Here is an 18026-nt window from a genome sequence, read left to right on the forward strand (position 1 = left end):
TGCTCCTCTACGAAAGGATGTGATCGGGCTTGATAAATCAACACTTACAGCTTGAAAATTAATGAGTAGTTACGGCCTCTCCTCTCCCCTTCTCTCCCTCAGGTTTTCCCCACAGAGGCCTCTCCTATCTTATCCCCTTTTCTTCCTCAGGTAACTCCTTAGCATCAAAGCGTTTTTTCAGGTGGGAGGGAGAGTAGAATGTCTAAACTGCCAACCACAAGCTGGATACTTCATGCACTAGCCAAGCCCACACCCAAGTTGGAACAGAATTCTTTTAGGTTGGGGAGGGGGAGTAGAACGTCTAACTCCTTAGCATCAGAGAGTGTTAATAGTAATATAAGAAATACTAATGATCTGATGGTCATTTTGAAAAATCCTTTCTTAGCGAAGGATTAGGTCCACAAACCATAGTGGAAATTAACTATGGCTTCACAGAATATGTCTATTTCCAAAGCTGAGCAGTTGCGGGAGAATTGGAATGGGATAACTGTGGCACCCTTTGCCACAGAAGCCTAGCCTTGACCTTCCTCTGATAAATTGTCTGTTTCTTGGCTGTTCTTTGTTTCATATTTACAGGTTTTTACACCATAGATCAGTCTCAACCTTAGCAGCTTGAAGATGTATAGATTTCAACTCCCAAGATTCCTCCCCAGTCATGATGGCTGGGGAATCCTGGGAGTTGAAGTCCGCACATCTTCAAGTTGCCAAAGCTGAGAAACACTACTACATATGGTTTTCAATTGAGGTGAACGGCAGCATGTAAGCAAGCTTGGATAAATGCATTTCCACTTTTCCTGTCTTTCTCTGTTTCTATATTCTTTGCAAAGTTGAAAAATTCCCAAACAGGAGGTCCAGAATTCAGAAGAAATGACTAGATAGATAGCCATTGATTTATATGTCTATTATCAAATGTGGAAAGCAACTGGTTAGTAGGAAATAATTGGATTACAAATTACAGTTGTGCTTTTTACACATTGATTGGAAGCATTCAGGCAAATTAGATAAGTAGATGGGTTGGAAAATTTGCTAGATAAGCAGAACACCTCATAAATTGGAGGTTGGGCTATTTCACTCAGCAGGGTAAAATCAGAGTTGCATATTGTGAGGCTACCGAGCCAGTGAGATCCTGAAGCTTTGGGAGCAGTTGCACAGCCCCTCCAAAACTTACAATAAAGGTGTAATTTTAATGTAAAATACACATGCAGTAAATCCCTCTTCAGGTCAAGGGTGGCTCTCACTGACCTCCCAGACCCGTGCAATTTTCTTGGACAAAACAAGGAAATAATTTCAAATTTGTATCCTTCCCAGAGTTGGCATTCAGCCAGTTCTGACAGATTCTGGAGAACCGGTAGCGGAAATTTTGAGTAGTTCGGACCGGCAAATAGGCTGGCCGCACCCCCGCTGCCTCCCAGTCAATCTTCTTTTATTGCCCTCAACAGGAGAATGGATCTGGAAAGCGGGTTAGTGGGGTGGGGAGGGAACAGGGATTTTTCAGCAACATTTCCCTGCCACGCCCACAAAGCCACGCCCACAAAGCAACACCCACAGAACCGGTAGTAAAAAAAATTGAATCCCATCACTGATCCTTCCAGATTGTTTTCGATGGGCCAGTTTACAAATTTCCTACTGGTTCACACCTGTATTAGTCAAACTCAACTGCTCAATTTCTGAGCCCAGAAAAGACAATTGGAGTGGCTCCTCTACTGAGGCTAAATGCTCTGGGAATAGTCATATCTGCTTTGAAACACAAAAGACTAAACTGATATTTAAAATACATGAAATAAATGTGAGCATTTATTTATTTCTTTATCCTTCCTTTATTACTTTATAAGCAACTCATGGCGGCAAATATACCCAATACTCCTTCCTCCTATTTTTGCTGCCACAACATCAACCTGGAGAGGTGGGTTGGGCTGAGTGGGAGGGACTGGCCCAAAGTCAATCAACAGACTTTCATGCCCTAATGCGGGACTAGAACTCACAGTCTCCTGGTGATTGGCCCAAAGTCACCCAGCAGGCTTTCGTATCTAAGGCGGGACTAGAACTCACTGTCTCCTTGTGATTGGCCCAAAGTCACCGAGCTGGCTTTCAATCCTAAAGTGAGACTAGAACTCAACAGTTTCCTGATTTCTAGGCCAGCACCTTAACCACTAGGCCAAACTGCTTCTCCTTTACATTTGACCTCACTCTACCCATGTCTTGTAGTATCTCCTCTTGCACTCTATTCAAAGCAGCTGCTGGTTTAAAAAAAATTCATCCCAAGATTATGCTGAGTATATAGGACAACATCTATCCTTTGCTACAATGCCAAGTATTATGTACAAGAATGTTCTATTAATGCAATTTTTATAATTAACTCTCAGAGTACTAACAAGGACAAAGAAAAGCATCAAATCTGTGAAAAATGTAGGCTCCCAAATTGCTGTTTTAGAAAATGAAATGCTATATTTTCACCCAGTTGGTCCATTAAATCTACAGCTGGCAATATTCCACCTGTCCTCTTAATTGCAATGCAACCACTGTTTGCTTTTATTTTTCTTATTTAAAATTTTAAAAAAATACAGAAAGGTAGCATATAATTCTTGAAGGACTTACCGAGATCTGCTGTAGAAGGGATGGTTTTGGCTGCTGGCGTTTTGTACCTTGATCCCCCAGCTGTTCGGGGTGCAGATGCTCGACATACGGAAATGGCACTGATGCCATCACTTTTGTGGCCCATGAGAGCGTTGGTTGGATACAAGAATTTTGCATAGGACACCACCTGAAAGACAGTTCCACAGCCGTCAGCAACAGACGGCCCATGATTTCGGCAACAATCTTTGGTCTCCGAGTAGTGTATTTTCTTGGAAAAGGAATTCCCTGGGAACAATCTTGCCAGTAGGAAATTCATTTCCCAACTTTGGTCGCCACGATATATTAAAAAAAAAAAAAGATGCTGAGACTCTTTTAGAAAGAGTGCAGAGAAGAGCAAGAAAGATGATTGGGGGACTGGAGGCTAAAAGATACGAAGAGCGGTTGCAGGAATTGGGTATGTCTAGTTTGATGAAAAGAAGGTCTAGGGGCGACATGATAGCAATGTGCCAATATTTAAGAGGCTGCCACAAAGAAGACGGGACCAACCTATTCTCCAAAGCACCTCAAGTTAAGGACAAGAAGCAGTGGATAGAAACCCATCAAGGAGAGAACTAATCTAGAACTAAGGAGAAATTGCTTGACAGTCAGAATATTTAATCAGTGGAATGGTTTGCCTCCAAGTTAGGGGTGCTACAACATTAGAGCTTTTTAAGAAGAGATTGGCAACCATTTGTCTGTAACAGTATAGGGCAGCGATAACGAACCTTTTTTGGCTCGGGTGCCATAAGTGGGGGGAGCGCAGGGGGGCTTGTGCGTGGGCATGCTGCACCATAATGCAACGCGTGACCCCCCCCAGCGCGCATGCGCACATGATAGGCGCTCCCCCCCATTTTTGCTTTTTTTTCCGCCCTATAAAGGCTCCGGAGGCTTTATAGGAGCCTGGGGAGGGTGAAAACAGCCTCCTCCACCCCCTCCAGAGGCTTCAGGGACCTTCAGGAGGCTTCCCTGAAGCCTCCGGAGGGCAAAACACTACTCTACCAGCAAATCGGAAGTGACCTCTGGTTTGCTCGTAGGGTTGGTTTAAGCCCTCTGGAGGCTTCAGGGATCTTCAGGAGGCTTCCCTGAAGACTCCGGAGGGCTTAAAGCGACCCTGCATTGTTTTTAGTCCTCCCCCTGAAGGTCCCTGAAGCCTCCGGAGGGCTTAAACCAACCCTACGGAGCAAACCGGAAGTCCATTCCGGAACTTCCGGTTTGCCCATAGGCCATTTTTTTTTTGCGCTCCAGAGGCTTCAGGGAAGCTCCTGAAACCTCTGGAGGGTCTCGGGGGGGGGCATGGGAGGCTCTTTTTGCCCTCCACAGGATCCTATAAAGCCTCTGGAGCCTGGGGAGGGGGAAAATGGCTTTAAAAAAGGCTGAACTCAGCTGGCCAGCGCACACATGCGCACTGGCCAGCTGACAGGGCAACGCCTTGCGTGCCCTGACAAATGGCTCAGCGTGCCACCTGTGGCACGGGTGCCATAAGTTCGCCATCCCAGGTTTTGGGTTTCCTGTTGAGCAGGGGATTGGACTAGAAGACCTCCAAGGTCCCTTCCATCTTAGTTATTCTGTTATTCAACTTCAACTCCCCATTTGGAAGACACAAGTTCAGTTGCTGGAAGGCCATAACACAGCAGAATTTTGAGCTTGAAAAATTAATCAAATCTGGGAACCCAGAACTAACCAGTTTTAAGTTCAAGCGAGCCACCCGGAGGGGGTTTGCTAGCCATGTGGCGTTGTGCATGGAGCGAGCAAGCGCCTTCAACATTTAACAGAGGCAAGCATGGCATGCAAAATGCATAAGGAGAAGTTTTAAAGGAAAGAAATTGAGAGCAAATTAATTACGGAATAGTTTCAGTATCTCTAAAAAAATATTTCTTCCCAACTGATGTCTATGGAGATTCTCAACCATCCAGGTCATTGTTGTCCCAAGGATGCTTTTTCAAAAGGCAACTGGACTTTCCTGATTTTTTTTTCCTTGAAATGTTTTGCTTCTCATCCAAGAAGCTTCTTCAGTTCTGACTAAAGAACTTCAAGGAAAAAAACCAACCAAAGTTTAGTTGCCTGTTGGAAATGTAACTAAAAAAGGGCATATATTATCATATGTGGTGGAATTGTGTTAAAGCAAAAAAAGTTTTGGGCAAAAATACATAAGTGGTTAGAAAAGATGATAGGAAAACATGTTGATTTTAAACCTGAACTGTTTTTATTAGGTATAACATCAGAAAAATTGATAAGCCAAATATATATTTTAATACTGCATGTCTTAACAGCAGTGAGGATTATATTGGCACAATATTGGAAAAACGAAGAAACACTGCGAGACGAAGAGATAATTAGGAAGATAGTAATTTGCGCAGAAATGGGACAGACTTACGCTGAAGATTAAACAAAAAGAAGACACAGAATATTATCAAACATGGACTTTATTTTACCAGTGGTTGGAAAAAAGAGGTGGAGATTAAGAATGTAATCTGTATTTTTAAGTGAATTAAATAACCCAGACAACACGATGTTTATGAAGCAGTAACAAAATGTAAACAACAGAAAATCAATAAAACCTTTTTAAAAAAAGGAAGGGAAAAGCATGTTTGGGATATGGAAGCGCGCACACACACCCTTGGAAACCTCCACATCACAACACAAATGACTTGTTCCGCTCTGTGGGGTCTTACCTTGCCGTCAGCTCCTAGTTCCACGCCTTCCATTCCTAACACCATCTCTGACGTGACTGAAATTCCACCCGATGGATGCCTCTGTTTCTGGCCCTCTATCCTCAGCTCGCTGTCCAGAAGACAGAATAAGAGCAAAGCAGAAAATTCAAAAGTTGCTTTCTTCTCATCCCCAGCCCCAAACCAGCTGGGTCAGCAAATAATAATAATAATAATAAAGCACCCGCACACGTTGAAAAATTAAAAGGGCGATTCCCTGGTTGGAAAGTGTTTGTTTTCAAAAGATTAGAGAAGAGAAGAGAAAGAAAAAAATATAGCTCAGTAAATAGTCAAGAGGACTTAGTTGGAGTTCATCCTATTTTTAAAAGAGTTTCGTTCGCAAATGTATCCGCGGACAAGGCTCAAAATGTTAAAAGTTATTCCCACGATTCGAGAGGACTGAAAACAGAACCCGGCCTTTGAACTCCATCCTGAGGCTGGAGGATATAATATAGGAAAAGATGTAAGCTCGCAAAGCTATAAAATACACAAAGAACCGATGCTGCCCTGGGAACCTCTTTTGCTAGAAATAACATCTGTGAACTTTACTTCGCACTCATCCCCCCCTTCAAAACGACATAAAAGTAGGAAGTTTCCTGGCAATTGTTAACTCGTTTAAATTTATGCCCAGTGGGATATTATAAGTCACCCAGTGCTTAGAAAGAAAACATTCTGCCAGCTTTCTCTAGCCGGGCTGTCTTTCGGATGTGATGTGATTGTAACTCTTTAGGATTCCTTGCAAAACATGAGAAATGTTGGAAGGCCATAAATAACACATCAGGATTTCGAGCTTGAAAAATTAATCCAAAACTGGGGAGCCAGAACTGAACAAATATGAAAACTACTTTCTCATATCTTAAAGCAGTGATGGTTAACCTTTTTGGCAATGAGTGCCAAAACTGGAGCAAGCGCATGTACATGCATGCAGGTGCGCTTATGCGCGCCGGAGCACCAGAACCCAGAAAAGAGTAGCTAGCCAGGGCGCAAGGACGTGCCAAACAGCTGCTCTGCTGGGTTTTGTTACGTGCGTGCATACCAACTGGTCTTTGTGCATGCACATGATGGAACTCAGGAGAGAGCAGCTGGCTGATGCGTATGCGCAGCTGGCCATTGCACATGCACACGGCGTAACCTGGAAGGGCAGCTGATGACGGCGCATGTGCCCAGAGAGAGGGCTTTGCGTGCCACCTCTGGCACATGTGCTATAGGTTTGCTATCACGGTCTTAAAAGCATGTATACGGGTAGTTCTTGTTTTATGACCATCATTGGGACTGAAATTTTCAGTTGCTAAGCAACGTGATCCTTAATAAAACCATTACATGACCCGACCTGATTTTATGACTTTTTTTTTTTTTTTACTGTGGCTGTTAAGCGAATCACATAAGGGAGTTGCCTGGCTGTTAACTGAATCTGGAGACTTCACTTGTCAAAATCCAAATTGCAAGACCTTGGGACACTGTGACCATCGTACATGTTAGCTGCCAAACCTCCAAATTCTGACCTGGTGACTTCGGGGGATGCTGTGATGGTCATAAGTGTGAGGAACAGTTATAAGTCACTGTTTTCAGGGTCACTATAACTTTGAGCCACCGTTAAACAAATGGTCATAAGTCGGGGATTCTCTCTATTCAGCTGCACACAAGTCCATGGTATATTAGACAAGTTTGCAATTATATTATTCTATTGCAGAGGTCTTCAAACTTGGTAACTTTAAGACTTGTGGAGTTCAACTCCCAGAATTCTCCAGGCAGCATGGAGAATTCTGGGAGTTGAAATCTATAAGTCTTAAAAGTTGCCAAGTTTGGGGACCCCTGTTCTAACTGCCTTTCCCCAAGACTCTTAAATCAGTAGCTAAACTATTTGCGAGGTATTCAATCTACGTTTCCCATCCCCAAATAATTCATTTGGCTTTCATTAAAACGAAGCACTTTTGAATGTCTTCGCTATTTCCCATCAAGTTACAAAGAAGTTTCCCATACGTTATTTATAGCAGCGGCATCCGTATGGGGGACGGCTGTCATGAAAATATCCATTTCCTTCTTCATAGCACTAATCACAGGAACTTGTGTGGTGACATAAGTTGTTTTATTTTCATGGCGAGGCTAATTAAATGTGATATATACTTCCAGCAAGAACCCGAAGCATGTCGTGGGAGTTCCGAAGGAAAGGTGTTTAAACGGAACAGTCTGCTTATCAGCTCTGCTTTAATTAAGGTTTAATGAGTGATTCAATTCTGAAGTGCGCAGGGCCAGGGATATGACTTATGGGGTGCGATACTTTAGAATAGAATGACAGAGTTGGAAGGTACCTTGGAGGTCTTCTAGTCCAGCTCCCTGCTTAGGCAGGAAAACCTAGACCACTTCAGACAAATTGTTATCCAACATCTTCTTAAAAACTTCCAGTGTTGGGGCATTCACAACTTCTGGAGGCAAGTCGTTGCACTGATTAATTGTTCTCACTGTCAGGAAATTCCTCCTTAGTTCTAAGTTGCTTCTCTTCTTAATTTCTACCCAATGCTTCTTGTCCTGCCTTCACTGTTTTGAAAAATAGGATGACACCCCCCTGCCGCCTCTTTGTGGCAGCCTTTCAAATATTGGAAGACTGCTATCATGTCTCCCCTAGTCCTTCTTTTCATTAAACTAGACATACCCAGTTCCTGCAACCGTTCTTCATATGTTTTAGTCTCCAGTCCCCTAATCCTCTTTGTTGCTCTTCTCTGCACTCTTTCTAGAGTCTCCACATCTTTTTTTTTACATTGTGGCTACCAAAACTGGATGCAGTATTCCAAGGGTGGCCTTACCAAGTGTGGCCTCTTGATATGTTTCTAGACATCCATGGGAGAATGTTACCTGGGAGGAAATACACAAATGTGTGTGTGTATGTGTGTGTGTGTATGTGTGTGTGTGTATGTGTGTGTGTGTGTGTGTGTGTGTGTGTGTGTTCCAGCATAAATCTGGAACGCCTGGGCCGCTGAAAAGAAATGAATTATATCTATAGTGTTAAATCACAGTACTTTTGACAGTGATAGTGTGCATTTTGGATCCAGGTTTTCGTGTGTATGTGTGTGTGTTCCAGCATTACTTTGATATAATTCATTCCTTTTCCAGTCTAATATAGGATTCGGATAAATAAATATCTGGGCAATGCCGGGTTATCAGCTAGTCATCAATATTATACAATCCGAAGCAAAACCATATTATTGCAAGAGTGAGCAATATGATCTTATCCAAAAGAGTAAAAAAAGGAGGGGGGGGGGGAAGGAATGACTTCAAATAAGCTTAGAAAAATGTATATGGAGATTCTCAGTAATTCAGGTCATGGTTGTCCCGAAGTTATTTTCTTAAAAGGAAAAGCAAATCCAATTTGCCTTTTGAAAAAAAAACCACCTTTGGGATAAGCTTAGAAAGATGACCACTTCATAGCCCATCAGAGTTAAAGATACTCGTAAGAAAAACTGGAATTTCTCACCTGATCCTTAAGCTCTCTCCGTAAGGCAGGATCGAAAAAGCCACACAAAGGGTTCGTTTTGCGCAAATTAACACTATCCTGAAAAGAGAGGGAAAGAATATTGTGAATTATAGAAGCATTTTCATTTCTAGCGAGTTGGATCAATAGCCCTTATAATTCGGGTTTTTATTAAATAGCTTTCTGTGAGCAATTAGAAGCCCAGGTTTTTATATATTTTTTAAATGCAGCCATTTCATGCTTTCCCTAATGCAAGATTTAGAAAAACGACTTCTCCAGTTTCCAACAGAAGTCATCTGTAACCATCTCTGCTGTATGGTCTTCAGTGAGGAAGATTTATGCAATATTGGTGAAACATTTAGTTGGCAAGGTGGAGTCTCTAAATCCCATTCCCCAATTATAAGAGGATAACCCTAACCTTAGGCATGAAAGCCGGGAAGGTGATTTTGAGTCAATCACCAGGAGGCTGTGAGTTCTAGTCCTGCCTAAGGCATGAAAGCCGGCTGGGTGGCTTTGGTCCATTCACTCTCTCTCAGCACCTCACAGGATTGTTGTTGTGGAGAAAATAGGAGGAAGATGGTGGATATATATATACACAACCTCAAGTTATTTGGGTAAATAATAAATGTGGGCAATAAACAATTAACCTAACTTAACCAGACCTGACCTAAAACTGAATAAAATAAACTTAAAATAAAATAAACCTAAAATTAAAATATCTGCCATTGGTCAGAGAAAGCCAATAAGGGGGGCACCTCAGAGATCCAACAGAACCGCCATCCCACTTTTCCAGCCATTTTGTCCCTCCAATGAATCTGTGAACCAAAATGTGCATGGATTTGCTCAAGAGATCTACTTCGGTTAAAGCAAAACTCACCTGCTGTTCCGTGTGTCATATTGCCTCATATTCTTGATGAAATGTACTTTCTTCAAGCCTTTGTGTCGCGGAGATCCAGATACATGCTTCGTTCTACATTTCAAGAAAAGAAAAAAAAAGAGAGAGAGAACAAATACGCAAATATTTGCGACTAAAAAAAAAGATCTCTCAAGGATAACGAGAGGACTGCAGATGTCATAGTTGGATCGAGCATGCATGCTTAGGTTCGGGAGTTTTTTTTTTTTTTTATTTGGCTTGAATGAGGGTGGCGGGGGAAAAAAAAAGGACTTGCAAAGCATGCAATGGAAGGTTAATGCTGCTTTTGACAAGTACCTGCGCGCACTGGCATATCCCACTATGTCTTCTAAAAACTCTAGAGAGCAGCGCTGGGAGATAAAACGCCTTCTGCAAAAATGCACAACAGCACGAAGAGCGAATCGTATTAGTTCATGGCCTCCGAGAACTGCAAACCATCAATCTAAGCCAGGGGTGTCAAACTCCAGGTCTGCGGGCCGGATCCGGCCCGTGGGGTGCTTAGATCTGGCCCGCGAGGCCGCCCTGGAAACAGCGAAGGAGCAGCCAGCGGTGCCTCTGCCAGTGAAAACAGAACTCGGGAGGGCCACGGCAGACGGTTGCAAGAAGACGTCACAGCCAAAAACGGAGCTCGGGAGCCCGTTTTTGCTGGCAGAGCACTTGGGCCCCCCACAGGCCCCTCTGACACGAGTAACGTTGAGCTGGCCACGTCCACCTCGGGCCCCCCCAAGGTCAAACACAACCCTGATGCGCCCCTCAATGAAATCGAGTTTGACACCCCCGATCTAAGCGCATCCCTATACAAGAAGTCCTTGACTTACAACCTCTCATTTAAAGACTGCATGAAATTACACTGAAGGAAACCTGACTTATGATACTTTTTCCACACTTGATGTTTGCGGCATCCCTGGGTGTGTGTGTGTGTGTGTGTGTGTCACGTGATCAAAATTCAAATACTTGTTACCCAGTCTCTGTGGTGGTTGGAGTGTCCCAGGATCATCTTTTGGTGAACTTTGTTTTAAAACAGTTTTTTATTTACTTATAAAGTATCTTGAATGCAGTGTATTGCTCGGGCATTCCATTTTACAGAAGAAAAAAAAGAAGAAAAAGTAACCGATATACTGATACGAATAAAGATAATGCAACAGAGTAATTCTAACCATATTTATAATTACGTTCGCTTATTTATGATCTTATTTTGGCGACTCTCTGACAAGCAAAGTCAACAGGAAAGTCAGATTCACTTAACGACCTTGTTACTAACTTTAACAACTGCAGTGACTCACTTAAAAAACTCTGGCAGGAAAGGTCGTAAAATGGGACCAAAGTCACTTAGCTGATTGTCTTGCTTAGCGAAGGAAATCTGGGGTTCAGTTTTGGTTGTAAGTCGAGGACTACCTGTACGGTCATTTTCCCACAAGTAATCTAGAACTTTGGTCTTTCAGAGAAGGTTCTCACACCGTTATGGCCACCAGATGGACATTTTTGGACCACAGGCTGTGGTCCCTAGCAACAAACTCTAACCGTCAGAAGTAGCAACCCTGGGCCTTGCAAAATACAGTATTGTGGTACATATTTTGGGAAACAGACTGATCCCGCTCTTGGGAACAGACAGTGAATCCATCATTCTCAAGAGCATACCTTATTAAAAAAACACTGAGTCATATTTTGATGAATTTTCCCACGTTTCTCTTTTAAAACAGCAGAATAGGGCACACAGCATGAAAACCACCGATTGAGAACAGTCTGTTAGGAACAAAACTTACTATTCCGTTTCCGTTTCCGAGCGGCTTTCAACTCTTTAGGAAAAACTCTTCAGTCTCCCTCCCCCTCTGGGATTTTAGGTAAATATCAAGCCTGTATTTTTAATCATTAGTAGCTGCAAGCATTTCTCTGCCGTAGCTTTTCATGTGGACACAACAGTGTTCAAAAGTCATGCTTCAGTGGTTATTAGTACTTGCCAGAAGAGAAGAAAGGAAATTATTTATAGACTATTGATGATTTTTTTTTTTTTAAAAAAAGTTGTTGCTAGGAAGTCCAGGCGTAAGCCAGAGACAAAGGATTTATTGTAAATGGATATTAGTCGAAGTACAATCGTTCTGAAATGTAAATAAAACTATGTTCTTGCCTTATCAATACTGTTGGTCAACAAAACTGTTATCATTCCTGGCCCAGCATAGGTTTTCTCTAAAAAAATAATATTGATCTTAAAAAAAAAAAAGAATCACTGACCTGACAATTTACTTTAAAATTGGTTTAAGAATATATCAGAGCACAGCTCAACAGTAATTATTTTCTTTTCTGGTTAATAATAACAATAATAATAATAACAACAACAACAACAACTAGTGGGGCCCGACTAGTAACCAATTCCAAATCCGGCGAAACAACTGGCCGCTGTGATACAATTGTATAACAACAACAACAACAACAACAACAACAACAACGATCATTTTGGTTTTGCTAATAGAATATGACACAGAGGCAACGAGCTGGGTAAGTTAATTACAATTCACTAGATTACATTTGTATACTTTTTGAACAAATGGAATTTGTTTTAAACCCAGTTTATCTAGGCGGGGGGGGGGGGGCAAACTCAAGTCCCAGGGCCCGGGTCCGACCCGTGGGATGGTTAGATTTGGCCCAGGGGGCCACTCTGGAAACAGCGAAGGACTGCCCTGCAGCGCCTCTGCCAGCGAAAATGGAGCTCGGGAGGGCTGCACGCGGATCCTTCCATGCGCCGTTTTCGCTGGCAGAGATTTGGAGGAGGCCATTGCAGCTGGAAATGGAGCTCGGGAGCCTGTTTTCACCAGAAGAGCGCTCGGGACATCACAGGCATCCTTGACACAAGGGATGTCGAGGTGGCCACCCCCACCGAGGTCAAACACAACCTTAATGCAGCTCTCAATGAAATTGCGTTTGACACCCTTGATCTAGGGACTAAAGCATCAAGCTGGAAAGAAAGGGACTGTGAGTTCAAGTCCCGCCTTAGCCATGAAAGCCAGCTTTGGGTTGGTAATTCTCTCCCAGCCCAACTCACCTCACAGGGTTGTTGTTGTATGGAAAATAGGAGGATCAAGTGTTTATATTTGCCACCTTATTTCTAAAAATAATAAGGAATAAATAATCAGGAAATCGATCAACCAACCTTCTGGAAATGATAGATTAAACTAATAACTAATAATTATTACTGTAGCACTGATGATGTTAGCTAGTTTGGGTAATGAAATGTCTGCAAGAAAACCAGCAAGCTCAGAGAGCACCAAGGAACCCTCAAACTATGGAGAAAGATGATTTTGTAGTAGAATTTCTCAGATGAAATTATTCTACCCTGTCTCCTCAGGTAAGGTTTAATGGGATAATCTCCCCAGCACTCAAGATGTGGGACATGTCAAGGATGTCCCTCTCTTCTCTAATATTTAATTTGGTATGTTTAATAAAACAATTGGATGATACACAAGGCAGGTGGGGAGTAGGAATTGAATAAAAGTTGCTGTTAAATACAGACGATATTGGGAACAAGAAATACTACCCTGTTTTCACGAAAATAAGCCCTAGCACGATTTTTTTCAGGATGCTCATAATATAAGCCCTTCCCCAAAAATACTCCCCAGTTAAAATTGTCAGAAGACAGAGGCGTTTAGTACTGTATTTTCCCCAAAATAAGACCTAACCGCAAAATAAGCCATAATGCGTCTTTTTTGAGCAAAAATTAATATAATACCCGGTCTTAAGTTTTGGGGAAATATGGTAGTAGGCAAACCACCGGCAAACTTTTGAAATACTTGAAGCACACTCACATTCTTCCTATAATAATAGATGATTTGTAGATGATTTGTACTGATTATATCATCTTTTAAAGATCTTAATCAAAGATCTTTTACTTAAATATATAGAAACGATGCACCGTTATGTATTATTCCATTTTCTAACAAGGTAACGAGCTAGACACCTTTGGGCAGTATTGAATAAGAAATTCAAATTAACCCCAGGTTTCATTAAAAATGGATGCTCGGTTCTGATTACTGTAGGCGATTTATATAAGGAAGAGGTTACAGTATTATTTTTGCTATAACAGAAAAGTGGAAAACTGTTTACAGTCCGTCTGTGAGGGAGATGGGCTGCTTAAAATGTGATCGATTAATACGGCAAATAAACATTGCATGCTAATATTATTTCATTTTAAAATATTTCTTGTTTTCTCTTTACAGGGAGTCCTCGACTTACAATTCATTTAATGATGGTTCGAAGTTACAATGGCACCGAAAAAGGCCACATGTCCGTTTTTCACACTTATGACCATTGCAGCATCCGCATAGTCATATAATCAAAATTTGGACGCTTGACAAGAGGTTCATATTTATGACGGTTGCGATGCCCCAGGGTCATGTGATCCCCTTTGGCGACCTTTTGACAAGTAAAGTCAATGGGGAAGTCAGATTCATTTTACAACCATGTTACTAAGTTAACTGCAGTGTTTCACTTAAAAACTCTGGCAAGGAAGTCCATAAAATGGGCCAAAACTCACTTAACAACTGGCTCGTTTAGCAACAGAAAGTTTGGGTTCAATTGTGGTTGTAAGTCAAGGACTAACTGTACCACGATTCTCTGTGTTGTAAAATCAAGACATACCAGGTCAAAAAACCAATCTGCTAACTGGCCCGCACACACAGAAAACACAGAAATATGATTTTCTAGTTTGAAAACTCGGTGTTGCCCAGGTATTTATTTATAGAGGGAAAATGTCCGGAAGAAACATAATTTCTAATGTTGGATTTTCCCCCTTACCAGAGGGAGTTCCCTTGTGGAATATTGTGAAGCCGTTAACATGGCAACTCCACTGCGCTGTACAGTAGAAGCCATTTTACGGCATACCGTAGAAGTCATTTAAGGCACAATGAATTGTATCTTAACAGAATACACACCCTAAGTTGTATTATGGGTGTCTTACCTCCACAGTATCTGTTTCCAGAGAGTAAATCATCTATGTACCAAGTTTGGTTGAAATTGCTTGAGATGTTCCAGAATTGCTGGATACACACATACAGATATACCCACAGCCATATGTGTGTGTGTGTGTGTGTGTGTGTGTGTGTGTGTGTGTGTAGTATTTGTTCTGATAAATAAATAAAGGGAGAGTAGTATAGATCTATTTCAAGCTATTTAGCTCTCATCAGCTAGCCATACCCTTACTGGGATTCGAACCTGGGCTGTATTACATATTAGGCAAATGTAACAAAGGCAACAGTAAAATATTGGGCTTTCTGTCTGGATGGTCTCTTGTGACGAGCCGATGGACAGAGAATGGAGGCAGTTAGCTTCCTCCCATAATTGGGGCATACCAGGGGTTGTGACTTTAAATACACACACACACACACACACACACACACACACACACACACACACACACACATACACATACAAATATATATGATTGTTGAAACAGGTTTTATCCAGTCTTTATAAGAATACACATTGGAAGGCAGGGGGTAAGGGGGAAAAATAGAACTGGCAGGGAGAGATATATATTAATTAAATCCCAGGTAATGGTACCAATAAATCATGGTTATGGTTGAACACTTCTGACAATTGAAACATTTAAAAAAAACACCAAGATTATATGTCAAGGCATGGAAAACCGTATCGGTAAAGGAAGATTTCATTCATCAAGTTTAATGGCATATTGTGCATTCAGTATAAATGTCAGCATGCATGAAAAATAATTCTTTAGCAGGAGATGAATAGCCATATGAGCTAGCTGGCCAACAGCTCCTATAATCAAAGAAGAGCTTCAGACGGTTTTAAATAAGATTTATAATCTAAGCACAAACCCTTCGTGATATTGCTGGGATTATTAACAGGAACGGTAACAGACGAATGCTATTTATTAGCCTTAACTTTTAGTTAAAGAGTGATGGGAAAAAAATCCTTCCAGTTATGGAGCTAAAGTATTACAGCTCACAGAGAAAATGCAAGACCCAAGGCTAAAAACCGTCATTCTTTATTATTTATTTATTGTGGTGGGGTAGAAGTCTGAAAAATAGAAATAAAATTTTTTGTTGGCTCACGTTTTTAGGGAAATCGTGGTTATACATTGCATTTTGCCACTTTAAATATTTGTATATTTTTGTACTGAAAATATGGGACATTTCTGATGCCACTGAAATACTGCAGCAGAGACTGCCATCTCTGGAGAATTGGTCTAAAATCCACAGGCAGCCCAAAGATTATCCGGCCTCTGAATCTACCACAGCAGCGTTTTCCAACTTAAGACAGCTTTAAGATGGACTTCAACTCCCAGAATTCCCCGGCCATGTGACGCTGTAGTCCACACATTTTAACATTACAACAACAGAGTTGGAAGGGACTTTGGAGATCTTCTAGTCTAACTTCCACCATTTCAGACAAGTGGCTGTCCATTCTCTTCTTAAAAACCTCAGTGATGGAGCACACAGAACTTCAGGAGGAGACAAGCCATTCCACTGGTTCATTGTTCTCGCTGTTAAAAAACTTCTCCATATTTCTAGGCTGCTTCTCTCCGTGATTAGTTTCTGTCCATTGTTTCTTGTCTTGCCTTCTGGTGCTTTGGAAAATAGGTTGACCCCCCCCCCCCATCACCCCTCATCACCCCTCAAGAGCAGAGGTGGCGCAGTGGTTAAATGCAGCACTGCAGGCTACTTCAGCTGACTGTAGTTCCACAGTTCGGCTGTTCAAATCTCACCGGCTCAGGGTTGACTCAGCCTTCCATCCTTCCGAGGTGGGTAAAATGAGGACCCAGATTGTTGTTGGGGGCAATATGCTGACTCTGTAAACCCCTTAGAGAGGGCTGAAAGCCCTATGAAGCGGTATATAAGTCTAACTGCTATTGCTATCTTTGTGGCAGCCCCTCAAATATTAGAACGCTGCTGCTTTTCAAACTGTTTGAAAAACACTGCAAGGCCCTCGATTACCATGTCATGAAAGGTGGAATTTCTCTGCTATACTATATTTCCATTAAAGGTAAAGCTAAAAGTTCCCCTCGCATACATGTGCTAGTTGTTCCGGACTCTAGGGGGCGGTGCTCATCTCCGTTTCAAAGCCGAAGAGCCAGTGCTGTCCGAAGATGTCTCGGTGGTCATGTGGCCAGCATGACTCAACCCCAAAGGCGCATGGAACGCTGTTACCTTCCCACCAAAGGCGGTTCCTATTTTTTCTGCTTGCATTTTTACATCCTTTCCAACTGCTGGGTTGGCAGAAGCTAGGACAAGTAACGGGCGCTCACTCCATTACGTGGCACTAGGGATTTGAACCACCAAACTGCCTAAATCAGGGGTATAAAACTCGATTTCATTGAGGACCACATCAGGTTTGTGTTTGATCTTGGGGGGGGGGATGAGCGTGGCCAGTGCATGGCCAGCTCAACGTCACTCGTGTCGGGGCTGCCTGTGGCGGCCCGAGCGCTCTGCCAGCAAAAACAGGCTCCCGAACTCTGTTTTCGGCTGCAACAGCTTCCTGCAACCTTTTGCCAGCGAAAACGGAGCTGGGGGGGGGGGGGGCGCACCTGCAGCCCTCCTGAGCTCTGTTTTTGCTGGAAGAGGCATTGCGGGTCCATCCTTTGCTGTTTTCAGGGTGGCCTGGCAGGCCAGATCTAAGCACCCCACGGGCCAGAACAGCCCCCCCCTCCAGCCTTGAGTTAAACACCCCTGGCCTAGATAAATTTGGAAAGCACAATAGCTTTTGATTTAAAAGGCAAACTCCACCTCCTTGTTGATGGCTCGATCTGATTATTAAGTCACAGAGATGTGGGAGAAAAAAATAGCTAGGACTGGGTTCTGGACAGCCCTTGTCATCCTGCCTTTCCAAGTTGTTTACCCAGAGGACCGAAAGTGGCAGAGGCTGAAGCAGCCAAGGTCGTGGGAATCTTCTGGCTAGACTGCTGGAGGTCACAGTGATCACAGAACCACAGAAAACTAGAGGAGGTTTTAAGCTGGAACACGCTGTACTTTCTCAAGGACATCATCCCTGCACTGTCATCCTTCTGCAGCTTATTTTGGAGGCAATCCCTTAATCTCTGTGATAGGAGAAAAATCAGATGTCAACAACTCACAATTGGTTTTGGGTTCCGAGTCCTCAGAGCAATCTTGCTATTGTTTTAATAAGTCTACCTTTCTTCTGCAAAGTCTGGGGTGTCCAACCTTGATAAATTTAAGACCTATAGACTTCAACTCCCAGAATTCCCCAGCCAGCCGAAGCCCACAAGCATGGCTGGCTCGAGGATTCTGGGAGCCGAAGTCCACACGCATGGTTGGCTGGGGGATTTTGGGAGCTGAAGTCCACATGCATGGCTGGC

The 18026-nt window shown here is 42.6% G+C and overlaps 1 protein-coding gene across 1 annotated transcript in view; it reads right to left on the reverse strand.

The window, feature by feature from the left end:
• Positions 1 to 18026, reverse strand: part of CABLES2 (Cdk5 and Abl enzyme substrate 2) — a 70564-nt gene that overhangs the window by 23151 nt on the left and 29387 nt on the right. Inside the window, exons 2-5 of the mRNA XM_087720565.1 lie at positions 9665 to 9757; positions 8791 to 8868; positions 5286 to 5394; positions 2596 to 2761 (exon numbers count right to left, since the gene is read on the reverse strand). Coding sequence (XP_087576691.1) covers positions 2596 to 2761; positions 5286 to 5394; positions 8791 to 8868; positions 9665 to 9757 — 446 coding nt within the window. The remainder of the gene's footprint in view (positions 1 to 2595; positions 2762 to 5285; positions 5395 to 8790; positions 8869 to 9664; positions 9758 to 18026) is intronic.

Source organism: Thamnophis sirtalis, unplaced genomic scaffold (assembly GCF_051295495.1).
Source record: "Thamnophis sirtalis isolate CommonGarterSnake01/CBP01778 unplaced genomic scaffold, rThaSir2_p1.2 scaffold_7, whole genome shotgun sequence".
Taxonomy (NCBI): Eukaryota; Metazoa; Chordata; class Lepidosauria; order Squamata; family Natricidae; genus Thamnophis; species Thamnophis sirtalis.